The sequence below is a fragment of the Dromaius novaehollandiae genome, chromosome 6, assembly GCF_036370855.1.
Source record: "Dromaius novaehollandiae isolate bDroNov1 chromosome 6, bDroNov1.hap1, whole genome shotgun sequence".
NCBI classification, from domain to species: Eukaryota; Metazoa; Chordata; class Aves; order Casuariiformes; family Dromaiidae; genus Dromaius; species Dromaius novaehollandiae.
The window spans coordinates 13,735,005-13,760,988 of NC_088103.1; the positions used below are offsets into that span (position 1 = coordinate 13,735,005).

The 25,984-nt window shown below is 42.5% G+C and overlaps 1 protein-coding gene across 1 annotated transcript in view; it reads left to right on the forward strand.

Annotated features, from left to right (window-relative positions):
* The window catches only part of ANK3 (ankyrin 3), a 354,620-nt gene that overhangs the window by 215,842 nt on the left and 112,794 nt on the right, over window positions 1-25,984 (forward strand). The window contains exons 7-10 of the mRNA XM_064513712.1: window positions 1,826-2,011; window positions 3,799-3,897; window positions 16,031-16,129; window positions 24,132-24,230. Of these exons, the coding sequence (XP_064369782.1) occupies window positions 1,826-2,011; window positions 3,799-3,897; window positions 16,031-16,129; window positions 24,132-24,230 (483 nt within the window). The remainder of the gene's footprint in view (window positions 1-1,825; window positions 2,012-3,798; window positions 3,898-16,030; window positions 16,130-24,131; window positions 24,231-25,984) is intronic.

Genomic DNA, 25,984 nt, shown 5'->3' on the forward strand with positions numbered 1-25,984 from the left:
GGGCTGTGCTGAGCTTCCGTTGTCCGCTCTCTTATCCCCAGGGCATGGGTGTTTTTAGGAATTTTTAGTTATTATCATCAGCATTTCTTGCAGCAGAGAAAGCCCGACGAGGAAAGGTGTTGTCGATAGTGAAACGACCTTTCTTTGGGCTGCGGCTGCCTGTGCCACTGCTGTTGACTGATTAACGGAGCAAGGAGGACAGCCCCGCCGGGTCCAAGCCCCCGAGCTCTGAGCCCTGTCGCTCAGGGTTTCGCCGTGCGAAGAGCCTCCATTCCCGCAGGCACCGTATTGCCAGAGCCCTCTTGTGGGGATGCAGGGGCAGATGTCTGGACTCGAAAGCTGCCCAGCGGTTTGACCCACCACTGCTGCTGCCTGGGCCAAGTGGAGGGCTGTGCAGTGGCGTGTGGCCCCGGAGCCGTGCCGCTTCTGCAAGTGTGCCAGCTCGGGGGCCAGGGCCCGGGCTGCGGCTGAATGAGGGAAAAATACACATTTGAAAAAAAAAAAATCTTGTTAGGACCCAAGTAATTTCAGAGTGATTTTTTTTTCCCCTCAATTTTTGCAGCTCCTCCTGTTTCAACTTTAAAGTTGGGACTTCCTCTCTTTGTTTTGGGGAGCTAGAGAGAGAAAATCTGTATTGAAAACATTGTTTTAAATTCCAAAAGTTAGAAAGTTAACACTTCTAACTCTACGCTTCTGACAGAGTAGTAGGGATCTACTTTCTCCGCTCTCATTGCTACGCATTTATTTCACACTTTTACAAACATAACAGCTTTTGTCATGGGGAAATTGTAAAAACAGCAGAATGTTTATCTGCTAAAGTGCAGAAAATAGAAATATAAACTTTTGACATACTGATCAAAAGCAAATGTAATAGTGAAATAAATAACCCAAATAAAGTAATTTGCATTTGCAATTTTTAAGTGATTTTTGAGTATTATCTTAGGCAAAGCTGAATATTTTCCTAGATTGGAATAACATTTAAATGTTTGGAAAGTATTAGCATTTAGATGACAGCTATTACATTCTTTAGTTTTATAAAAATACATAAAAAAATATAATTTTATAAAAACATCTTAGACTGTACTTTTCCTGTGTTGAATCCACTTTAAAATCTGTTAAACATTGTCTTCTATTTTTCAGGTCTCTTATTCTGCATTTCTTTGGTTACTGCTTTGCTAGTCTTAAAATCATTTCGGTAGATAAGAGGATTGTCCATTAATTATTCGATGTTAATTTTCATAAACGGAAATGTTCACTTTAGAGTAAAACAATTGGTTTATTGGGAGAATTTGCAATTCCTTTGCAAATATTATTAGGTTTACAATCCACATATAAAAAAAATCAGAGGACAGAGATGAAGTGTGAATTTGTGCTTTTTGTTTTTCCTCACAAAAAAACATAGATTATTACCTCTAGTTGTGAGGGAAAGGACAATAATTTGCTATGGAGACATCACTACCATTTGTATTGTAACATAATTTCAGCTTTTTACATCTCTATATGCTTGTATGCTTTATGATATAAGTACATATATATGTAAATGTTAATCAGTAATTTCACTTTTTTTTGAGTCTCATTCCATTTTGTTTGTGTTCTACGCTTTTATGTTTAAGTCTGAAGTGTCAGATAGATGTGTTAAGCATTTGGGGCCTAGTTCGTCAACACTTTACTCCAATATCAGTGTCATTGCAAGGTACTTTTAATTTGCACCATTTTACGCTTTGAATTGGAGCTAGCAGTGTCACCGATGCTGTGATCTCTTCCTTCCCCTTTCCACTCCGGCCATCTTGGAGTATCTGCTGAGAGTCCCCATTGTATGTTGCAGGATGGTTTCACGCCTTTGGCAGTAGCTTTGCAGCAAGGGCACGACCAGGTGGTTTCACTGTTGCTTGAAAATGATACGAAGGGAAAAGTCCGTCTTCCTGCTCTTCACATTGCTGCTCGCAAGGACGACACGAAGGCGGCGGCTCTGCTCCTGCAGAACGACCACAATGCTGACGTGGAGTCAAAGGTCAGTTGTAAAGAGAAATAAGGTTCGATACTGCGTTAGGTGCTGATCACGTGTTACATCCAGTGAAGTATTTTGCTGCAAAGTTGTATACAATTTCTTCTACAGTGTGTGATTAAAAATAAAGTTTTGTTTGTTTCTCCCTTTTCCTCTTTCTCCCATATCCCCTTTTTTTTAAATCAGGGTTAACTGCTCCTGTAGAAACCATGCAAATGGAAAAATAATAACCAAGATACTATTAAAATTATTCACTTGGGAATGAAAGCCACTACTGCAGTAGTGTGCTATAAACATCGTATAATAAAGTCATTTGTTTGTGATCTCGTTACTTTAAGAACTCTGATAAACATGTAACAATTAAGGTGTAAAAGCCACGATCATTCAGCTTCCATTCAGTCGAGCTTCCTTTCTGTGCGATTGTGCTGTCCCCAGAGCTGCCATGCCACGTAGCATACATGAAGCTTTTTGCATCCATATCACCGGTGGTGAACTAACCGTTCATTTTTTCCCCCTCTTTGCTTCCAAATGTGTTAACCTAGATGATGGTGAATAGAACAACAGAGGTATATATAAATATATATATGCATCATCACTCCTCCATGACTTAGTGCTGCTGCATCATTTCTTCTTCCTCCTTTCTGCATTGCCTTTTATAGGATAGATACCTGCTTTAGACTAAATGAAGTAGCATGTGCTAGAGAAGACTGTAGTTTAGATACCAGGGCTTTCTGCAGCTGAAACTAGGGGTTAAAAGTAAGAGTAAGCATTTTTTGGAACTAATTGCCATCACAAAAGTGTTGTATTACGTAAGAGGGAGTTTTCAAGGATTCTTATGCTGTGGATGTTTATCAGATGTGTCAAGAGCTGCAGACAACCCTGTCATGTTGTGTGCATCCAGGACTGATCTTTTAGGCTTCTGCATGACACTTACGTTGGTGGTGTCAGCAAATAGAATGATCTGAGAGTGACTTTAAATCCGCAAAACTCCCAAAGCAAGGCAGTGGCAGCTAGCATGGCTTGCTAACAATTTAGAAATGCATCTAGTTCCCATAAGGTATCGTACTTTGCAGGACTGATGGAATTGCTGCATGTTTTAGCATTATTTTAAAAGGAAATAAAACTACTTAAATATGAAAATAAGTTGCTGAAGTGATGTTATCAGTAAGGCATCTTTTAATTAGGCTGACAACTTGTGGTGTCTGAACATAACCCGGTGTGATTGCCCACAGTGGGAGACTGATCTTTATGGTACTAACCCTTGAAAAAAATCCATATTAATCACTTAAAATGGTCTTTGATGTTGTTTTCATTTGCATCTACTTTGAATTTATAAAATCCAGTTAGCAAGTATCATCAAGTGACTTGTATCTGAACTTCTGCAAAGAATCTCTAAGAGATTTAAGTTGCAAGACTGACATAATATAGATAAAAAATAGATATTTCTAGTTAGAAAGTAATTTCTTATAAAAGACAAATCATTGCTTTTAATACTCAAATGTTTTGCTGATGTTTCTCTGGCATGATTGAAAGTTTTATCCTAGTTCTGATCTTCTAGAATAATTACATTAATTTCTTTTCCCTCCTGCATAGCAGCGTAATTTTATTTAGATTCTCAGAGAGTCTGTAAATAAGTATCAGTGAGTAAAAATTAGTATAGAATTGGAATGGTGACTTGCAGCAGACTCTGCTTACTAGCTTTTGACAGTGATGTGATACAAATTTTGGAGTACCACAGAGATATATATAAAAAAAGTATCTATTGGTTTTGTTTTGTTTTGTTCTTTTTCCAGAGTGGGTTCACTCCGCTCCACATAGCTGCTCACTATGGAAATATCAATGTAGCTACATTGCTGTTAAATCGGGGTGCTGCTGTGGACTTCACTGCAAGGGTAAGAATGAAGTCTTAGTTATGCTTCGTTTGCTTAATCATTGCTTTGAAACGCTTCTACCGCAAGGTGTGGACACGTGCGTTGCTCTTACCAGCCGAGGGGCCGCCTCGTCCTGTTGTTGTGAGGTGCAAAGGGCACGTGTTTGGGCTGCCGAGCTGAACCGGAGCGCTAACCCCCACCCCTCAGAACTGAGGCCTTATTAGCATTTTTGGCTTAGTCAAAAAGAGCTGCTGTTTTCATAGCTCTAGGGCTGCCGAAGGCAGGCTGGGATTCAGTGAGACGAATGCTCCCACCCGTAGCTTTGCTGTGTGGCAGGAGCACCATCCCTGCTGAGCTGCCCTCGATACCCAGGTGGCTGCAGTGCCTGTGAAGCGCAGGTGCTGCAGGTGAATAAAACAGCTGCGCCTTCACTGCCAACGTGAGAGTCAGATGATACCCGAAGGTGATCCGAGAAACAGGAGAGGTAGAGAACAGAGCGAGGTATAGGGATGGAGGCAGGGGAGGGAGCTCCATGGCAGCAGGCACGGTGGAGTGGGGGGGCGCCAGCCCTCCTGGCGCTGTGAGCCACGCGCCCAGGTGGCCGCACAGCCCAGAGAGCGACGAGGTGGCTCCTCAAACGTGCACAAAAGGGGCCGTGAGCAGGCGGGAGGTGGTGTGGGCTTCCCAGGAGCTCCCAGTACCCCTGCGGGCTGTGGGGAGCAGGTGGCCTCTGAGCAGGGCTGGCTGCTGGCCTTGTCCTGTGCCCTGGGCCACAGTGCGACCATGCCTGCCATCAGGGGTCCGGCCTGTTCGAAGACCAGAGAGGGAGATGTGAGCAAAGGAGCGCGGTCAGTGCAGGGAGGACGTGTGGGAACAAGGAAATGTAAGCAGAAGGGTAAGGGACAGGAAATGACAGAGGGAAGTTAGGTATTACTGGAAGAGCAGGAGAGTAAGGGGGTCTGTGTGGACAGAGATAGAGCCACATGAAGGGCAAGGGAAGAGGATGGGCCAGGCATGGGACCAAAGGAAAAAGAATGGAAAATGCGGAGGGAACACAGAACTGAGTGAGCCAGGATGGAGACCTGGAGAAAGGTGGGGGAGAGGGGGACATGGGCGGAAAGCTGAGTCAGTGCCATGGGAGTATGCAGAGGTTCAAGAAGAGAAAAGTCAGAGTATTTAAGAACATACAGCTAGGTAGAAAAGGGGATAACATTCAAAATAGGTTTAACAGAGATCAGTCCTGCCAGGCTGAGCTGATAGTTTGCTTTGAGAAAAAAAACGATTTTCTAGACAAAGGAAATGCTATCTGGACTTCAGTGTGGCATTACACGTGATGCCTCATGTGCAGTTGTTCGTAAGACTGGAGAGAATGGGGAGTGCTAGCGGAGTGGTACGCTGGGCAGGACTTGGATAACGAGAAGGTGCAATGGTTAGTAGTGAAAAAAGCTGGAGGTAGTTTCCTACTGGAGTTCTTTAAACTTTGTTTACTCATTAACTTCTTCATTAATGGCTTGGACATCCAGAAGGAGAGTGTGCTTATGGAATTTCTGCTGACCTACAGTCAGCAATTGTTGTCAGCACAATTCATAATGGAAATAGAAATTCACAGTGGAAAATAGAAGGTCAAACTCTTAGAGAAAGGATACACATGTTTCTCCTATTGGTTTTTCCACCAGTCTGCCAACCAAGAATGAAAAGACCTGGGTGACTATATTAGCTGATCACTGCGGGGGGGAAGCAAATGTGATTGCGGGTTATATTAGTCAAGGTATTTCTAGTATAGACAGGAGAATAAAAAAAAAACACAACCAGAAACCAAGACTGTACCAAGACTGTACTAAATAGTAGTTAGGCTTCTCAGGAATACGGTGTACAAATGTGATCAACCATGGTCCAGAATTCAAACTAGAAAAGGTTCAGGGGAGGCCCAGTAGCATCATCGAGAGAAATAAAGGTCTCTCTTGTAAGAGCAGAGAGTAAGAATTTGACTCATCAGACCTAGCAAAACAAAGCCGGGGAGGAGATGTAGCTGGCAGCAGGGAGGACAGGGAGAAAAACTCCAGGGAGCAAGAAGAGTCATTTAAACTAAAAGAAAATGTTGACATAAGAACAAATAGGTGTAAACTAGCCATGAATAAATGTTGATTAGAAATTAAAGAGATGTTACTATTAAATATTAAAGTAGTGAGATTCTGGAGTAGCCTCTCAGTTAAGGTAGAAAACACAAAAACCAATGTTTGTTCAAGATGGTATTTATGAGGGAAATTAGGATGATTAGAGAGGACTAAACTAGATAATTCAGCAGAGGTTTTGATCATCTGTTGTATTACTTATACAAAAGCAAAAGTACTATACTGCTAGTTAGCATATTTGCCACATACAAAATGCAAACTGTAGTATATCCTTTTACTTCAGACAATATATATCTAAAAACTGTAATGCCTCTATGGTTAAGGAGTACAAATTTTCAATCAGCAAAGTATTTACGATAAGCATTGCAAAAAATAAAATAATTTTGGGTTTGTTTAGCAGTGAAGCTGCTTCCCCCCTCCCCCCCCCCCCCCCGGGGAATTTTCACAGTTAAAAACCTCCCCCCTTCTCCTGCCCCCCAAAACACATCAGTTCTTTACAGTTCTTTCTTAGAGATTGTCTGTGTTTAGTAATGTGTTTTGTTGGAGGATACAGTAGACCAGGAATAGAGATGTTGTACGGAGCACCATCAGTGTTTTGACATAGAATCTTTTCCTTAAATTTTAAGCAAGGGTGCAGGTGGAAAGGATTGGTGCTAGCCACTACTCATTTAACACAGCATCATTCAGTGTTTTATTAACGAAAGTAAATCCTCAAATCTAAGAGACAGTGTTACAGGGCATGATCCAGTACCTCCTGATGCTGGCGAGAAGAGTACCAGCAGGTAGTTGATCAAGCTGACAGTTAAGTATCAAAGGTAAGGATCAACTCCAATACATTGCCCGCAAGCAATGTTTTCCACATCACAGGAGCATCTATCACTAAAGGTATTTTAAATTATTGTCTAGACAGAGGTCTAGGGTTAGATCCACATGAAGTTCACGGGCTAAGATTAGATTTGAGAGTTAAAGGTTTCTGGGAAGCCTCTATGTGCACTTGGCTTTCACTGGTAATGTTGACCTCTTATTCCCAAGGCCTTAAATTGACCAAATTATAGCATTAAGACATTTCAAACTCTCGTAAGTTTTGATGTTCAGTATTTGATAGGCGCTAATTGCAGGAGCAAGGAGGATGATGGGGTCTTGAGTCAACTCTCTCCCACTCAGAAACAAGATTAGGGATTAGCAATGCTACTACATTAGCAATTAGTAGCGTTTAGTAGCAGTGCCGCTAAACATCATCAGCCTATGCTTGGTTTATTAAAATAATAAAACTGGGGCTTCAGCAGTGCTGTTTTGTATTAGGGGCACTGATGGAGAGCAGATCCAAAGCAGTAAGGCTATCTGCCCTTCCCCTTCAAGACTTGGAAGTTCTCCCCCCATTAGTCGTCATCGTCAGAGAAAGGCAGACCGCTCAGATAAGCGGAGAAGCGTAGATGCAGTGACATCAGCCCGACAGAGCAGTGGGCTGATGCTGTGACTCAGAGCACTGAACTGCTGTTTGTGCTTATGATAGCTGGGTAGGGGCATCCACAGAACACGTCTCTACTGTATGGTGGTTGCATATCTAGATAAAGTAGCTGTGACAGAAGGAATTGTAGCATAAACAAAAGAATATGGAGTTGAATTTTGTTCTTTAGTGCTTATCAGACTGCTGGTAATGAAAGTACTTTACAGAAAGATGAGATGGCTTCTGGTAGAGCAGTGAATTTGTAGACAAATGGAGCACCAGTGTAAGCTGAGCATAACTTACAGTTGTCAGCACCAGGTAGCAGAATCCTTACTTGATATTTGATTACCCAGACTGCAAAACAGGTAGGGGTACTAAAACAGATACTAAAGAATGACCCACAGGTATTGCTTGCCCACTGCCACCTCATTACCTCTTGTTTAATTTATGTAAACCATATCCATGATGTGCTGTGTGCCTCATCTAGAGGAAGAGCCCTTACCTGAGGTGTTGACAGTCTAGGAGGACAAGCAACAGCAAAGAAATGGAAGAAATATAGCCCAAATAAAATCATACTGTGTGTATGTGTTGTGGTTTTCAGAGGTACAAAGAGCAAGTTGTAGGATGAGGGTGTCAAGTGCACTTTGTGCGTTTGAAAACCACCAACCCTTTTTCCTTTGTTCTTGTTAAATAAACCTGAACCAACGCTACTTGTCTACCTCTCAATTTATCTTAAACTATTTAGGCAAGTATCAATTCTGGGGAGAGATTTGAAGAAAAGCAGAGGACTAGGGCCGCAGAGGACACCTGGTTAGAGGGGGCAAATGAAGGCAGGTGTGGGAGGGAAGGATAAATAGCCAGCCCCCACCATCTGTGCAGTGAAGGTGGGGAGGGATGCAGGTAACGTGAGGGGACATGTAGGATGAAGGCAGAGCTCTGAGCCATCAAGGCAAGGGCATGAGCGTGTGTGGTGTAGGAGAGGAGCCAGTGAAAGGGTCTAAGAAGTCAGAGAGCAGACCAGAGGCAAAGGAGATCTTTTTAGCTGCTGGATTTTCAGTGGACGTCTGAGAGGTCTGAGAGAAGAAGGACGTTCCTGCAACGAAGGCCATGGAAGATGTGAGCTTGATGACGGCTCCCAGTGTGTGGATAGGAGGCAGACAGTGGTGCTGTACTGCAAGTAAATGACGTCCCCAGTGATACGAGGTAGCAGCTGCTCTCCTCACCTCCGCCATTGTACACCTGCCTGCCCCTCAGCAGTCATATACTCCCTTGTTCCCTTACTTCACTGTACTTGAGAAAAGTACGTGTAGATCCAGGAACTCTTACCGGTGGAACAGAACCTGCAGGCCTGTGAACCTGTTGAGCACAGAGGCTGAGAAGAGTTAGAACTGTACCTGCTTTTGTTTTGGACACTTCCAGTCCAGCGATTGATTTAGTGTCAGCTCTTCTGCTAAAGTCTATCAGCTGTCTTGTGTCTGTGCTTTCTCTTCTGGCCTTGTTGCGAGCACAGGGAAGATGGCACAACATGGAAGGTTCCCTGCAGGCCAGACCAATCTTTTCAGTAGATAGTCTTGTGTTGCCCTATTGTTGTCCATCTATCTACAAGTAGGTGGCTCTGGGATTCAAAGACCTTCATAATCTCAGTCCAGATGAAACAGGATCTCCCTGTTGAGCTGGATCTTTGCTATTTTGAAATGAAGGAAAATATTCATTCCAAATTGCTTGACATCTCAGGCACAGACTCAGCTATAGACCTCTTACAATTATTGGCAGAGTACAGGTTGGCTCGCAGGTTACAGTTGCATGTAAACTCATCATCTTTCTGTAACAGGTAACTGGACACAGTTACAGGGGCTTCATGCCATATGTTTGACCTTCTTTACTACGAATCAGGCAACCGGTCAGCTTGAAGGCAGGTGGGATGCTGGAGGAAAAGGACAGGTCACAGAGAGATTTCTTTTCCTCTCTCTGCTGCCCCCTTCAAATTTGTTCTAGGCCATTTTGCACTTTAACATGTAGGATTTGCAAAGATGTAGTCAGCTACATGCTAAAAGCAAGTAACACAGCTACTGGTAGGAATGAGAGGGAAAGCAGTTTCTTTAGCAGTTCTGATTATACTTACAGTATCATGCTCAAAAAAAGCTCTTTGGCTACAAATCTGTAGGGCCCTGCAGAGTGTGTCCCCTTCTCCGTTCAGGCCTTGCTTGGGCATCCCTGGGGGCAGTGCACAAGAAGGGCAGGTGGTTTTAGCCACTGCAGTTTCTAGCCAGCTGCGATGGACGTGTGTATCCAGATTGCTGCATACTGAGTCAGCACGAAGAAAGCACAAGTGAGTGGTTCTCCAAGGCTGCTATACAGACTGGGGAGGTGAAGGTGCTCTGAATAAACTAATTTCTGAGAATTATAATTAGGAAAAAGGTATCTTTTGGTGGTTCACAGAGTCCTCAGATACCTATCTTCTGTCCAAGATTATTATCCAGTGGAAAGATCTGCCTAGCCCAAGCAGGAAAAATCCCACTGAAGCTCCACCTGTGCCTGAGGAGCATAGTAGTTAGACAGGAAGAACGAAATCATTCTCTTCAGCTTTGGAGCAATGGCTGAAAGAAACCTCAGTGACTCTCACATCCATTCTGTACTTGAGCAAGTCAGGAGATTCAGGTAGCTAGGGATCCTCTGCATGGAGATGACCTCTGCCCATATCTTTCTTGCCAAAGCAAACAGGAGGCAGTGACAGCACTGCACCACTGCATCCAACCCTATAAACACCAGCCTTCCGGATACAGAGCCTTCCTTGTTCTAGAGGAAATCTCCATGCCCCTGGGTGTGGACCTGGCTGGCAGAAAGTTTGCTTACTGCGGAAGGTTGAGAAAGGATCTGATAAATTTTGAGAGGGTGGTGTAAGGATAACATGCATTAATGATGACTCTGAGGCTAAGGAGCGGAACACCATTAGCCCGTCAAAAAGAACAGGCAATATGTAAGTGACAGTAACATAAGAGAAGAACATCTTTTTATTTCCCTAGTGGTAGTTTGCAATAACAGTTCCTTGCTATACTCTCCTCCTTTTCTTCTAGGATTCGTTTTATACATCTCTAGCCTGAAGAAGTATAAGTATATAAGAATTAAATTAGCACAAAATAAGACTTATTAATAGTAACTGGGGGGGGGGGGGGGGAGCTGAAAAATTTTACTGTCCTAAGGTTTCCTGAAAACTGTCTTTGTGTTTGTACCTATAACTACTTTTATTTCAAGAAGTTGCATGCAAGTCTCTGTGATCCTGGTAACTGCTAGTAGAATATGAGACTTCTCTTCAGGGGTTCTACTGCTGTATTGCCATTTCTGAGTCGCAGAAAAGTGTATGAGGAGAGAATAGTGAGTGTTTTCATATGCAGGATGTTGATGTAGCTGCATAGTTGCATACAACAGTCTTCACATACTTAGCACAATCTTCACCTGCCTCCAGAAGCTGGTAACTATACCCATGTAGTGCTGTTGATGGCAGTTTCAGTAGACCACAACCAACAATGTGCTCTTTTTCAACAGGGAAAAGTAATGATGGAGGGATTTTGCAAACTGTACAGGAACTTTCTGGTTTAGCAGTCTAGCTATTTTCAGCTTCTGTTTTATTCACACACCTTTGTCAATATTAAGCTCTTCCCAGAGCCTGCTCTTAGTCAGGAGCTGAGGACAGTCTTAATAAATTCCAAATTCATCTGAACAGTTCAGTAACAAACTGTATTTTTTAAACTGAAAGTTAAAGAAGTGAAACTTCTGTGATTAAAGGTACACTCCGCTGAGGGTCTGGATGGAGGGTTCAAAGGTGGTAGTAAACTCTCTGGTTGCTCACGGTAAAAATACCAAGTGCCTGTCAGTCTGGCAGTGGGTCTTCACAGTCCCTATGTGGTGCGACTGTGGTGACAGTCACAGTACAAGGCTGCAGAAGTTTCTTCAGGTGATTTGAGCCAAGCACTCTCGGGACTGCCTTTCTTTTTTTTTAATTTTGAGCTGCGTATCAGAGCCTGCTATGATTCTGTAAGTGCAAATACTTAGCTTTCTCATTTATTATTAGCATGCTTATAGACTCAGACTGTTTGGGGAGAGAGGCGATCCCATAGGAGAGCATATCATACCAGAAACCAGGGGGAATTCTTCATTTGCTAAATGCACTGAAATAAAACTACCAAATGTGCAGTGTTCACAGTCTGGTGATTTTAAATTGTTCCCTCTTCTTTTCTGACTTCCTAACCATTTGAGTTGCTAATTTGTAATGGTAAGGAATAACTAGGACTACCATGGTGAACTGTGATGGATGGCGGCATGTGTCAGAGGGGAGCTGATCTCATTTCAGATGGGAAACGTAGGTGGCTTATTGCTCAGCCCAGGGTAACTCAGAGTTTCTGAAGTTCCTTGTGGTGCTGTAGATAGAGGGAGGCAGCTGAAGGGGCTTCGTGTCTCCTCTGAGCAGGCATAAGCAGAAACCACCAAGCGGCAAAGCAGGCCTCTGCTCCCCCACCCTGTTTCTGGCTGTTGTAAGACGCCAAAGGAAGGCACAAGCCCTGCCTGAGAGGGTTCAGGCCGCAGCAGGCAGTGCATAGGGACTGGGGAAAACAGCAGTCCACAATGTTGTGAAGTGTGGAAAAACTACCAGTATCTAATCCGTCAATACTTTGGGCTACATACAGTTTCAGATCACTTCAAGTACCCCAGGGAAGAAAGAAGGACCTGTGTTAGTTCATAATCCTGCAAACGTTTATTGTATAGCTTTAAGTTGTTACTCTCTCAAGTTATATTTCATATTCCCTGCAGAATATTTTAACTCTCCAGCTGGATGAAAAATGATCTCCTTGTTGAGGGCTCTACCAGACATTAGAGATACGCGTTCCAGCATTTGATATTTAAAGAGAAGGGGCAAGGAGCACTCCAGTAGATATTCTAGATCTGAACCACGTTTTTAGGGCAACTTTTTGAAGTCATTTCAGATTTGTTACTGCAGGAAAACATCTTCAAATATTTTCTGATTTACTATTCTATCTTAAGAACAAAGGGAGAAGTATATAGAAGATCAAACAGATAAAAATAGATTGAAGAGACAGCAGATGCTTTTGATTTACTGAAGAAAGCAGAACCTCACATTTGGTGGCTATATTGTTTGCCGATACCAGAGTTTTAGTGTTAATAACCTACACCCAAGCTGCACATATTATGAAGCTTTATTTTTATCTCTAGTTTCTTCTGACAAGTACAGATGACTTGGGTTTCAGTTGCTTGCTGTATGTTTTGTCATCAGAAACCTTAATGACAAAGTTGTCTGAGGTTTATTCTCAGTTTATGTTAATTGTCACACATGCATGCTGATTGATGCTAAGGGGCAATACATGTGACACACTAGGTATAATTCGTTAAGCCTTGGCCCGGTGCAGTATTAGCTGAAGACAAGTTGCTTGCCCTGAACTTCAGCAGGCAGTTATTCAAGCATTCAAGTAACCCCTCTGTCATCTGTGCTGGGGTCAAGACTTGCAGCCAGCAGAGTTATTGCTTCATATTGTCCACTACCATTAAAAGCTCAGGTCACTAAATGGGCAAATTAGATTCTGAATGGAGGCTCTTTTTTTCCCCTTTGTTTCTCTGGAGTATTTCCCTAAGCTTTGTTAGGACTGAATAAGGCTAAACATGCTTTTTCTTCTTTATCTCTAATTCTTTTTATGAACCGTCTGAATAGGTCAGCAGAGTATGACTAAAACTGCATCCTCCTTCCAAGAGAATAAGTACACACTGCTTCTGCAGTGCTCTTTTCAAAGTAAAGAGGAACTGAATTTCTTCATCCATAAGGACAGATATTTCATTACATATAGGGTTTCATTTCCTTGTTTCCTTTTGTTCAGTTCATTATTTCAGAGTAGCTGTGTGACATCCTGTACTTAGTTTGTTTTCCTAACTGCCTTAAGTGATCACATCCTGTATGTATCCATCTCTTCCTGATGCAAACTTGCTGTCTCTTTTCAACCAACTCTAACTCAGGGTTTCAAGATCCCAAAGACATTAAGTTTATGTGGTTTTCATACAGGCAGGTGATCAAATGGAGATGAGACAGGTTGCTAGCTCTCCAGCTTGCGGAGGTGAGCTCAGTCCTTAGTAGATGCTGGAGAGCTTCCCCATGAGAACAGCATCGTGAGCTCCCGGCCAGTTGCTTAGGGAGGCGTGAGAGACACCTGCACAGAGAACAGCTTCATTTGCTTTCGGTACTACCCAGAAATGCAAAGGTTGTCTGAGAAGGAGTCCTTTTCGACTGTGAGACTGAGATGTTCCCCTCCCCCCCCCCCGTTGCAAGCAAGCAGCGTGACCTAAACCTTAACTGCTGAGTGGAAGTCATCTCTTTTTGGAGTTGAGATGTGTATCTTCCAGTGCTCATATGTGCATTTTAGAATCAACTCTCCTTCATTTTAGGCAACAGGAGTTTTGAAAAATTGGACTGGTGCAGGGTTAATCCAAAGTGCATGTTCTGATGTGGTTAAACTCTCCCATGTTGCACTAAATTGATGTAGTTTGCTGTCAAGATGCATGAGAAGTAGAGTCCTAATCCATATTAGTTTTACCTTTTGTAACCCTATCCCTTCCTCCTCTGCTTCTTCATTCGTGCTTAGAAGAGGCATTTCTTCTTTTAGTCTGTGCATAATACTAGTAAATTATTTTGACGTATTAACTCTTGTCCTGGGTGAAGGTCAGGAAGGTCTATTAAACTGAGTTCACCTCTCTGTCCATCAACCTCAGCAAGCAGAAAGAGGTGGTTCTTTGTCCTGGATTACCTGGACTACCGTTTACTTGAAGAGATGAAAGTTATTTCCTCTACTGATTTTATCAGGAAAGTAGAATTCATCTCTTTTTCTCCCTCTGCCTCACTAACATCTCTTCTCCTGGGAAGAGAGAAAAAAAAAAAAAAAGAGAGAAAGCGTGTCTTCATAATTGTTTTTCTCCTCTTTCTTCTATTCTCTTTGTGGCTGATACAGTAATATATTGACCCTGTACTATATCCAACGTCAACTCCCAGTCAAATGGATTCAATTCTTTCTTGAAAACCAACTTACAAATTGCATGTTAAGTGACCGCACGGTTCTACATCCCTGGCAGGATTAGGTAGAGTATAGCCTTTATTTAATGTTTTAAGCATCTTTCTGTTTTGTTTTATTTTCTTTTTAGAGAAAGGAGGAACTACCTAGGAATTGTAATGACTTTGATGCCCTAGTGGTCATTAATATGGGAGAAAGAATTCTGTTATTTTTCCTTGCTAAAATGTATTTTACCTGTGTGATAATATTAATTAGTGCTTTCTAGTAGCTGTAGGTTAGCTTCGTGGTGAAATTGTGTGTAAATGAAAATGTCGCATACTGGATTAGGAACTCAACTTACTATTAAACTATGAGTCAGATTGTCACGTCTGAGTAGGGATTTTTTTTTTTTTTTTTTTTTGGTACTGGTTTTCTATCATTCCACTCACCTGCAGTTTTGAGGGAGTGCTATTAAATGGTCTGCTGGCTAGGTAAGACACTTCTGCCATACTCTAGCTCTTCAGGGCCTCTCCGGTTCAGTCAGCCGCAGGACAGATGCTCACTAAAATTCACCGCTTTCTGCTCAGTCATGGGGAAGGTAGTTTTCTACAGCCAGCTGTTTGCACTGTCCCTGAATACACGGAAGCACGTTCTTTAAAACTCTGTTTGTCTTCATACAGTAGCTACGTGCTCTATATAAGTCCTTTTATTTTTACTTGGCTCCATATGATCAAATATGTACAGGATGTGGCCTTCATACACCACAAGATAAAGGATTCATCAGAGCATGAAGAAACGTCCTAGCCACATCTTGTTAAAGAGTGTTTTTGTGCATGCACAGTGGTTATGTAACTGTCCTCAATGTGAAGCACAGTTGCATGCTACTGTCCTGCTAAGCGTGATTTAGGGAAATATATACAAATATTTACAGTCTCACTTGAAGTAAAGTATTATTATGTTGATGAGAGGAATAAATTGGGTAGAGGAAATTACAGTGATGTAACTATGAAACCAAGGTGCTTAAGAGGTTTTCAGAGTTTACTGATAACGTTCAGAAATAAATAGCCTCAGCATCTTGTTACTTTTGAAGCAGAGCTACAGATATAGTGGTTTTATTTACTTTTCATGACCACCGACATAGCTAATGAAGTTGTGAGGTAGGAATCCTTACTATTACACCTTCAGAAACAGGCCTAGCTGACTGAAATTGCTACGGTTTCATCAATAAAGTTCCAGAAATGTAACTCTTCTTATGCAAAAGCTGAGAACGGAGGCACAGTCATGATGTCTTGTATTATAACTCCAACCACAGCTTGAAGGTTTGTCATCTTAATGTAAATGGCAGGGCGTTAGGCCAGTAATCACACGTGTGGATAAACACAGCTTCCCTGTGCTTTCATGCTTTTAGGGAAACAAAGCTGTGTTATGTTTTTGCAAAGTGAGCATAATTCCTTTTGTGAGCAATGTGATCGTGGAGTTCGTAGGAGAAATGTATATAGATATTTACTTTCGTGTTTTTTTTTCTTCCACAGAATGATATCACGCCATTACATGTTGCATCGAAGAGGGGAAATGCAAATATGGTCAAACTCCTACTTGATCGAGGAGCTAAAATTGATGCCAAAACAAGGGTAAGCTTAAGTGGGAATGCTGTGAAGTGTCTTTGTGGGAATTATTGCTTCTGACCTGTTAGCTGGTGTACAGCTGAAACCCTTCATGTTCCAGGTGGGCTACCATAACTGTGTTTAATTTCTTTTTTATAAAATGATTGCAGCAGGATGCTAATAATTTACCTGTCATAAAATCGTCTGTGAAACGGCATATGTGGCAAAGCTCAAAACCAATAATTGTACTTGTTTTCTGTACAGCATTTAATTAGAAGCTATATCAACCTACTTGGGGTAGGAATGAATATACTGGAAAGCTAAAAGCCAAGAATTCAATTCAGATCTTTCAGAATTTGAATGTTAAAAGAACAACCTTCAACTCCAGTGTGTTTGCCTTTCTTTACCCATAGAGCAGTCTCGCACAGCACAGCGTTGCTGATGAGTCTCACCTCTCTTGCAAGGGCTGTATGGCAGAATGAGAAGGCAGCTCAGTCTTCTTGTCTGACTAGGTGCTTAGCTGTGGGTTGGATTTGTCAGCAAATATTTCAGGGGTCATGATGGTTTCCATCAAGTCAACATCTGACCTGAGATGCTGAGTGGCCTAGAAGCTCAATGCACGGGGTCATATCTAGTTGTAGTTAAAATCTGATCAAACCAGTTTGGGGATGTTTTATTTGCTTACCTAGTGACAAAAAGAGGAGGAGGAGGAGGAAAAAGTTCAGAAGTGTAATAGTAAACTTGGAACCCGTACTGCTGTGGTCTGCCAAGGCAGTCTGTAACATGTTCCTGTGCGTGTGAGGTCATCTTCAGGACTGAAGAGATGGCCACAGTAACCTGTAACTTTTCAAAAGCTTTAACCTTGTTGAAATGCTAGCTTGTCACCATCCATCTTCCATTTTTAATTATTCTGAATAACTTCCACCAGAGAAGTTCTAAACAAGGCAAAGCTATAAATTAAAATCATCTCTTCTACAGCTATTACTGTATCCACAGGTTTCTGTTTGGTTTTCAGGTGTTTCAGCAGTCTTTGAGATTTCATACAGTGCTTGTTGAGGCACATCCATATCTTTGTTTTCTGTGGCAAATTCAGAAACTGGATTGACTTAATTTCTCTTCACTTTCTCCTCATGTTTTTCTTGAGTTTTTCCATTTTATCTGTAGAAGTTATTCATAATTTCTCTGTAAAATGTTTCAATTATTTCTAGTTGGGGAACGTAGACGAGATGAATTTTCATCAATAGCATGGACCATGGGTTGTCTTTGTGCTTAGCATTAGGAGATATACAGCATCTCAAGAGGGTTTATACAGCATAAAATCCTCAGTCCCATGCATGCTAGCAGGCTTCTACATCTGATGAAACTAGCATGAGCAGAACTGGAGTTTTTACACAGACTGCTGTATAAACCCGCTTGTCTGGACCCAGGGTCCATGTCTGCAATGTCTGTTGTTTCCTTTACGTATTTCTTCCCTTTCTTTTCTGACAGTACAGACTACACTGGACCAGAATTGGACTTTTTTTCTATGCTGCAGGCTTTATGTCTCCCCTTTGAATTTTCTACTGGGATAGTTTCTTAGAAGCACTTTGCTCCCAGTCAGGGGTAGCATCTGTGCCTGTGTTTGGTTTGGATGTGGGGATGTGGCCATTCTTTTGAGTAACTTTCCTGTCTTTCCTTCTTTCCCTCTCTTGCTCTCCTCCCCTCTTTTCTCAAACAAAGAGGTTGGACTTATGACCTTTTTCACACACTTGCTAAAATACTGGCAATCTATTTACTGGTTTCTATAAACTTTGTTTCTTATTTAATTATGAGAAATTCAGCCTTTCGCTTGTGCTTCTAGTGATATTTTATTGGTATTTGTTTCTCTCCTAGGCATATGACCATGCCCAAAGTAGCTCCCTGTGGCATGTGTGGTGTGTATATGTGTGTGTATATGTGTATATATATGTATACACACACACACACATATATATTTTGGAAGAAGAGTTTTAATAAGCATGTCTTTAAATTTGCTCTGTTGGTAATACTGGCTTCCTCGTCTGAAGCTGATGACTCTGCTTCCTGTTGCTTCCTCTTGCTCTGGATCGTCTCCAGAGGTCTCTTCCAATCTCAACTGTTCTGCGATTCTGTGATTGCTGCTTTCCGGACTAAAATACCAGCCTCCTACGTGCCGTGCTGGGATTGCCAGGCTGAGGGGGGAAGCGTACATGTCCTGTCACGTCATGGTTGTGGGCCCAGCGTACAGTTTTTGGTGATGGGACGGACGTGTGTTTGGTGAGGTCAGAGAGCAAGGGGCATGCCAGGTGGCTCTTTGCTTCCTTTCTGCAAGTATTTATATGGCCCGCTGCAGCCAAAACGCTGGGGACAGCTACTTTAAATAGTTGGAGTCCAGGTTGTGCTTATCCTATCGTCATTTTCTGTTTCATTTTCTGTATCACAGATCTCGGAGTCAGACGTTAGGATAACTGAACTAGGTAACCAAAAATAGTGGCTGGGACGGCAGTGGGATTCGGGATGAGGGCAGAGGAGTTAACAGTTCCTGAGTCTGGCGGAGCTTCCCCCGAGGCAAAAGGCGATGGATGTGTGTAGTTCAGGAAGCTGTTATTTCTTTTCTGGCTCACCCCAGAGCTGCTGTTTCCCCAGACACCCCTCCTTTCCATAAATCGACATGGATTTGCATAACTTCTCCTGCTGGTGCCACTCGGCGTCCCTCACTGTTGCGCTTCTCTGGCATTACTGGGGGATCGTTTTCTGGCAGTCAGTGACTAAGTGGATGTTTTGCTGCTGGAGGCACTGACTCGTCCTGGCGAGGGGTTGGCAGCCCCGGCTGCGCAGCGTGTGCTCCGCAGAGGAAGGCCTGCGCTCGCCGGCCGGGACGGTTAGCGGCGTGAGCCAGCCGAGGGACGGGCGTCACTGGAGTAGACCAGGAAGGATTTCAAATCGATAGGAAAAGCAGTAGAAGGATGAGAGTAATACGTTGTTAGAGGAAAAAACAACACTGTTTCAGGAGTGTCTGCCTAGTTCTCATGTTGAATAGCAAAGGTTAATTATTGTGAGCAGTTATAGTACGTAAAGCTTGATGGGGTTTGCATGTGAAATTAATCATCAATGCTATGACCAATGCTATTGACCAAACACTGACATCAGCAGGGCCATGGTTTGCCACTCTGATTTTCAGAGGGGGCAGATTTAGCTATTCAGCTGTCGTTTTGTGGTCTGTGCATGCAGGCCATCCTCTGTATGTGGTAGTAGAAATGTACTGCATGTCATGCCTGCTTTCCTTTTTCACAAACATACTTGTTTGATAGATAAATTCAAATCAAACCTTTCCTGAGCATTAAATTAGTTGGGATAATGATTTCTTTTCCTTAGTCATTTCCATGAGCATTTGCATTTGCTGCTGGCAGATGGTACTGGAAACTGCAGTGCTAAAGTACTGTACAAAAGGTTAACTTGAAGGGCTAAATCTTCATCCAGTTAAAATTATTGTAGGAGACATGGACTCCAGATTTCTCTGTACTCATTAGGACTAGGATTTGATGAGAACCATAAGCATTGCTCCTCACCTGCAAACTGGTGGGACTCAGATGACATGTAAGCATATGAGGTTATTTCAAAAATGTTCTTACAGTTATTTTGAGGTCCAGCCATCTTTACTTTTTCCTTTTAGTTCTTGCTTATGTCGCGTTGTTTATTTTAACTAGCTGCTTGCCTTCTATCCGTCCCTTTTTCTGTGTGATATGTAGCAGCTGACATCTTTGTACTGAATTCTTAAGTGTGCTTCTCAGTAACTAACCACACAAAACCCCACCTCTGTGTTGCTTTTGTCCTTCCAGGGCAACTTTTATCATTTAGGCTTTTAAGTAACATTCCGAGCAAGGACCTATTAAGGCTTCATGTCAAATGTTTATTGAATGTTGCCCTGCCATCTTTTTTCTGTCTTCCAGAAACGATTTTAACAAATAAAGCATCATTAGAGAGGTTGATAAAATTAGCTTGATTTGCTCTGGCTGTCTAATACTGCATGTGCCAAAGTGAATTTGTGTCTGAAGCAGGCAGCAAGCACATTTTACCCTGGATTAACAATAAGTATTTATAATTTTCATTCTACTGATTTTGCAGTTAAATAAAAGGCCAGCACTCATATCTGCATGAAAACATGTGGGATATGCTCTTTTAAGATGCATCAGATCACACATAAGCCTCTCCAGAGAACCCACATGTATTAAGATAGAGAATAAAGACAGGAATAATGTTGAATTGGCTCCGTAAGAGCCTTTTGCACATGCAGGAAGAGCAGACCTCATTTGTTCCCCTCTGTACCAAAGAGGCAGCTTGCAGTAGCGCCAGTGAAGTGTTCAGGAGACGCAGAGCCTGGAGGGACCAGAAGACACAGAGCCGTGCTTGGCTGAAGCACATGCACAGAGACTCCCCGAGCAGCCGTGGGGATGCTGAACGCTTGAGGGTGCCGGCCTTGCCCTGTGCGGAGGACTCCTTCGGCCTCGGGCTCCGGAGAGCCCGGCACGCGCTCACTGAGCCCCCGGACAGGCTCTAGGGTTTGGCTCACAGTCTGCCAAGCTTTTGCTTAATATTTGCATCACGGTCAATTTTTTAATGGGTGGAGGTTAGCTGGGGTTGCCTCAGTCCCCCTGGCTCGGACCTAATTTCCTCCCTTAGGGGCTGGGCCGAAGCGGAGGCTCGCTGGTGTGTGCGAGCTGCGGCCCTGCGGCTGCTGGGGTGGCTGGTGCAGCCCCCCGGGGTCCCGCTGCGCGGGGGAAATCCCAGCTGGCTGCTCAAGGGGAAGGGGCAGCATGAGGCCGGTGCCCCTGGCATGCATGCCCCCGGCAGCATGAAAGGCCGGTGCCAGGTCGCAGCAGGGCTCGGGAACACTGCTCTTGTGCATGGCCTTTTTGGGGGGTGCGTGCATTTGCTCGTTTTAAATAAAAACTAAGCAAAGAGCAGCAGCCTCAGAGATGGTGTGTGATGTGCTTGTGGAAAGCCTGTGTCTAAGCAAAATTCCTCCTTTTGTCCTCCCAGCTTTGCTGGAGCTGCTCTCAGGCTCTCTGGAGGGATAGATAATACAGATGATATGATTTATCATGTCAGCACATACTTAGAGAGTCCTTAATCTGCAGATTATTGTCATAATCATTTGTAATGGTTTTTCTGAGCCATTGCAGGCTATCATATGAAGGCAAGTTTGCTTCTTAATACAAGTAATATTTTTTATGCTTCACATAGTATGCTGTATAGGCACAGTAAATAAGCAACTAGAAATCCTTCTAGACAAAATCGATAGAGTCTTGCTGAGTGTGGAACAGCCTCTTTTAATCTGAAAATCTCTTTTTCTAACAAAACTGTATATCTTTCTCTAATCCGTGCGTTGCAGATTGACTGCACATTTATTTCCTTGCTTTTTGTGCTGTATAGCAATTAAACAAGCAGGTGCCTTTTCAGAATGCAAAAAAGATCTTTGCAGCCAAATGATCTCTCTTCAAATGGATTTGCACTTCATGGTGGGAGTCCTGACATCCCCCTGACAGCTACAGATCAGCTCACCTACGCTGGATTGTAGCACTGCGTCCAGCCGTGTGATACATCTTCTGCTTCCTCCTTTGCCGCGGGACCTTTGCCAGCGACACACGGGGTGCCAGAGAGGGCTGGGGCGCGGTGCGAGGGCTGTGGACTTTGGGGAGCAGTGAGAGTTTTTAGGGTCTAATCCAGTTTATTAAAATGAACAAACTCTCATTCTCTGTGGGCTTGGTATTTACCGCTGATAGTACGTTGGTGGAATGGGTCGAGGGCGCAGTAGAGTCTGGCAAAAGTTTCCTACTCAAAGTTTTGTGCTTGAACTCTGTGAGTATCTTTCTTGGTGTGCCTAGAGAATATAATAATTATAAGAAGTAAAAAGAACAGACAAACTAATGTACATGATTTTCAGCTCCTTCCTACAGCTGTCTAGGTGCCTAGGCTTGTTGAGTTTCATTTTCTTTTCTGTATGTGTTTTTGGGTGAATGATATTTCTTACTGTTAGTTGCTTGTGTTCTTCTCAATTCTTTATTTGAAATGTCCTAGTCTATGGAAACTGCTGGTATGGAAAATATGTATTACCTTCATTAAACACTTGTGAAGCTACAGCAAAACATTTGCAATTCAGCTGATAAAAGTACCATTCATAGGTTTTGATGTCTTTTATCTTTGACCTTACCTATACATTTTGAGCAGTACAACTTTATTTTGTATGGCATCATTTTAACAAGATGCCCTTCTCTGCACTTCATGGACTGAAATAACAGGAGGAAGTGGAAATGTCAATAGCATCACTTACAGAGATCCCAGTAAGAGCATTGGGGGCCAAACTGTGCTCATCTTGCATGAGCAAATGGCTTCTTGAGTCCTGATCGTGAGTCCTGATGGAGTTAAACCTGAAACAATATCTTGCCTTCACCTACATTGAAATCAGATGCATTAGTTTAAGCAAAACTACTTGCACAAATGAACCACACAAGATTTAAGTGAGGATGTTAGAAAAATTAAATCACTTTCTGGCTACTATGTTTTATGGGCATATTAGGAAAGGAGGTGCAGGAGAGCATGAGGTTCTTGGGATCACTCTCTCCCTCTCCCCAGCTGCTCTCTACACTTAGTATGTCTTAAGCTGAGTTTCTAGTACAGCATAATGAGTGAGGAAATATCAAAGAAGGATACTGTAGTTATGAATGGGAAATACTTCTAAGCAGATGTCTTAATGGCACTCTCTACCATAAATGGAGAGGGAGCACATGTGTATGAATTAGTGAGCACAGGACGTGTGTGAAGGAATTTTATTGATTTAATAAAAATGCTGTAACACACATGTTTATATATATAAAAGAAGACAATATATGTATTTCTGAGAGTGCTGGAAGACACTGGAAGAAGGCCTCTTCCTCAATGACTTGTATTTAAAAAAAACTAGTAAATATTGTTCTCCTTGTTTATTTGTTTCAGTCTTTGTTATAGGTGCTCCTCCTCCACCATATTTAGTGAAAATGCAGTGTTGTTACTGTGTGACTGTATCTTCTGCATATTTATTTTGATTGTAACAAAGCAAAGGTTTGCTCTTACTAATTCTGAAAACATTAATTTTTCTTCCTTCCTTTTCTCCAGTCCATGACATTGCTATTTGTAACAAGCATAAAGTTACATGGGGTTGAAAAACTCAATGTGATTTTACTCGCAGTTACTCAAGACATATGGGCTATCTTTCATCCTAGTACTCAGTGTGTAAGGTGTTACTTAAGCATTGTAAGCAGTGTACAGGTCAAGGAATAGTCAAATTGATTTGAAAGAACTCTGTTAATACTAAAAGGTTGTCTTCCTCTTACTCAAGGAATGTATTTTTAATATAGTGATAACTATTACTAAGCAAATAGGTATGGAATAGAAACTCAAAACTCTTCTAAAAAGGTGTTGAATATAGACTGATACTCTAGACCAGTCATATGGCCAGAAGTCACGTAAGTACGGGCTACAGTACAAGAGACAGAAGTTAATCCAACATACTTTTACCACCTGGGATTAGGATGGTTTTCTCAGCTGCTGCACACCTGTCAAAATCAATGTAATTTAAAAAGAAAAAAAAAAAGTCAGCCTGAGTAAGAAAGATTTCTTCCTCAAATAGAAGTAATATCCACTGACTTTGATGCGTACTGACAAATGAAAGACCCAGTTTTCTCAAAGGCATGCAGGCAAAAAGTACCTGATGTACAGTCTCATCATTTTCTTGTATGTACATTTACCATTGTAACACGTGTAAGTTAAGGGTCTGGAGGTAGCCTGTTGCATGAGCACCAATCTCATACGGCTATTTGCAGAGCCAAACATGCTCTGCCCATTTGAGTATACGGGTTCAGCTGCTCAACAGCATAAGAGCAGCATCCTGGATGCAGAACTTAATTAGTTTGTCAGGACATTTTTGGCCTTTATAAAAGTGCACAAGAATTTAGCGTGTCCGAAACTAATTGGTTATAATGCTTGTTTCCCACAGGACGGGTTGACCCCTCTCCACTGTGGAGCAAGAAGTGGCCATGAACAGGTTGTAGAAATGCTGCTGGATCGTGGTGCCCCTATTCTTTCCAAAACCAAGGTGACTGATACTGTTCTCTGCTGGGATAATCCTTGTACTTTTTTTTTTTTAAATGTAATTATGCAAGTTTCATATAGCTAAAGGTTTGACAATAACTTTCCTATTTCGTAGCTATTAAAAGTAACTGTGTGGGAGAGCTCCAAAGTGAATGTCGTATGTAGCGCACGTCTGCATATGTAAGAGGCATTAAATTGAGATATACAAGAAAATCAGACCAGAAAGCAACCAGAAAGGCATGTATGATAACACTATCCCTCAAAATTTCAGTAGCTAGAAAATTTCTGTTTCTACTCTGGAATAAATATGTGGTATCTTCAGCTTGTACCAAAATTACCCTAAGGCTATAGTAGAGATAAGAGAGAAAAATAGAGTAATGTCTCTTTGCAGAGGCAGCTCGTATTTCTTTAGGAGTTAGACTGATTACCAGTTTCTCCACTTTCTATCTCTCTACAGCTTATCACATAATGTTTTTTATGGGAATTTCGAATCACCTGCGCTAGGGCAGGCAGATTGCTTTCGACCCAAGGGTTGGCATTAAAGCAAACACTTGCCAGAGCTCTTCTGGTGGTGATCCCTCATGTGCCAGTTATTGCTGAATTTAAATGTCAGTGCAGCAGTCTACTTTGTAGCACCACTACAGTCTGTGACTTTCCCATTCAGGGCTGACAGTTGGGTTATGCAGTTTGTTGAGGTTCTTTCCCAAGATGCCCTCAACCACATTTTTCCACTTAGTCTGTAAAAAAACGTATTTCCTGCAATATTTCTTGTTTTCTTCTGTTATTTCTTTTCTGTCTTCTGTCATCCTGTCCTATTCTGTCTCAGTGCCCTTCTATATTTTATTTTCTCCTCCCTCTCTTTTATTTTATTTTTTTCCCCACTGGAATATATTTAGCATTTGTTTGGGGTGGGGGTTGGCACAAGCGTTCCTCTGCTGCGTGAGTCACTGGCAAGTGCTGTCAGGGGTAATCTGAGAGACAGGATCCGCCCATCCTCTGCACGTGGGATTTCCACAGGCTCCTGCAGCCCTTGACCGCAACCTCGTGAGCAGAGGGAGAGGGCCGGGGGCTGCCCAGGAGCCACCCAGGCTGCGGTTCCCTGCCGCTGCTGCTCTCGTCGCCCGGAGCTTGTACTCCGGTGAGTCAGGCTGTGGCACCTTTCAGCGAGCTTCCCCACTCTCTGCTGCCTCTGTTAATTACTCGAAGGAAAAAACGTGAACCTCATTGCTTTGGTTTCCACCATCGTAACGGAAGGCCTCTCCTAAGGAACTCTGCTTTTTCACCACACATTTTGTATTGCCAGATATTATCCCTAAACTTCCTATTATTCCTAAGCAGCCATTAAAGTCCTGCAGTTCTTGAATTTATTCCTCTTTCTGAAGGGATTTGCACAAGTCAACAAGCCTTCCGCAGAGTTCATTAGCTAAAATTAGACAGGATCCACCAGAAAGATGAGAACATGGCTCATTGGATTTGAAACAGTGCAGGGCCAAAAGATGTGCTTTGGACATTGCCCTGAAGAGGCTTTGGTAACCCTCTGGAGCAAAATGGTACCAGACAAGCTCCTCTCTCGAGGAGGGAGAACTACCTTATGTATTAGAAGAGGAATAGAAGAAAGTGCAGAGCTTCCCGAGTTTCCCTCTGATATGTTAATTCTGCTGTTTTCAGGAGGTAAGCTAAGAGGTAGAAGTACCTCTGAATGACATTAATGAATCCATTCATTTGGCACTAAACTACAGTCCTGTCCTCTGGAAAAAC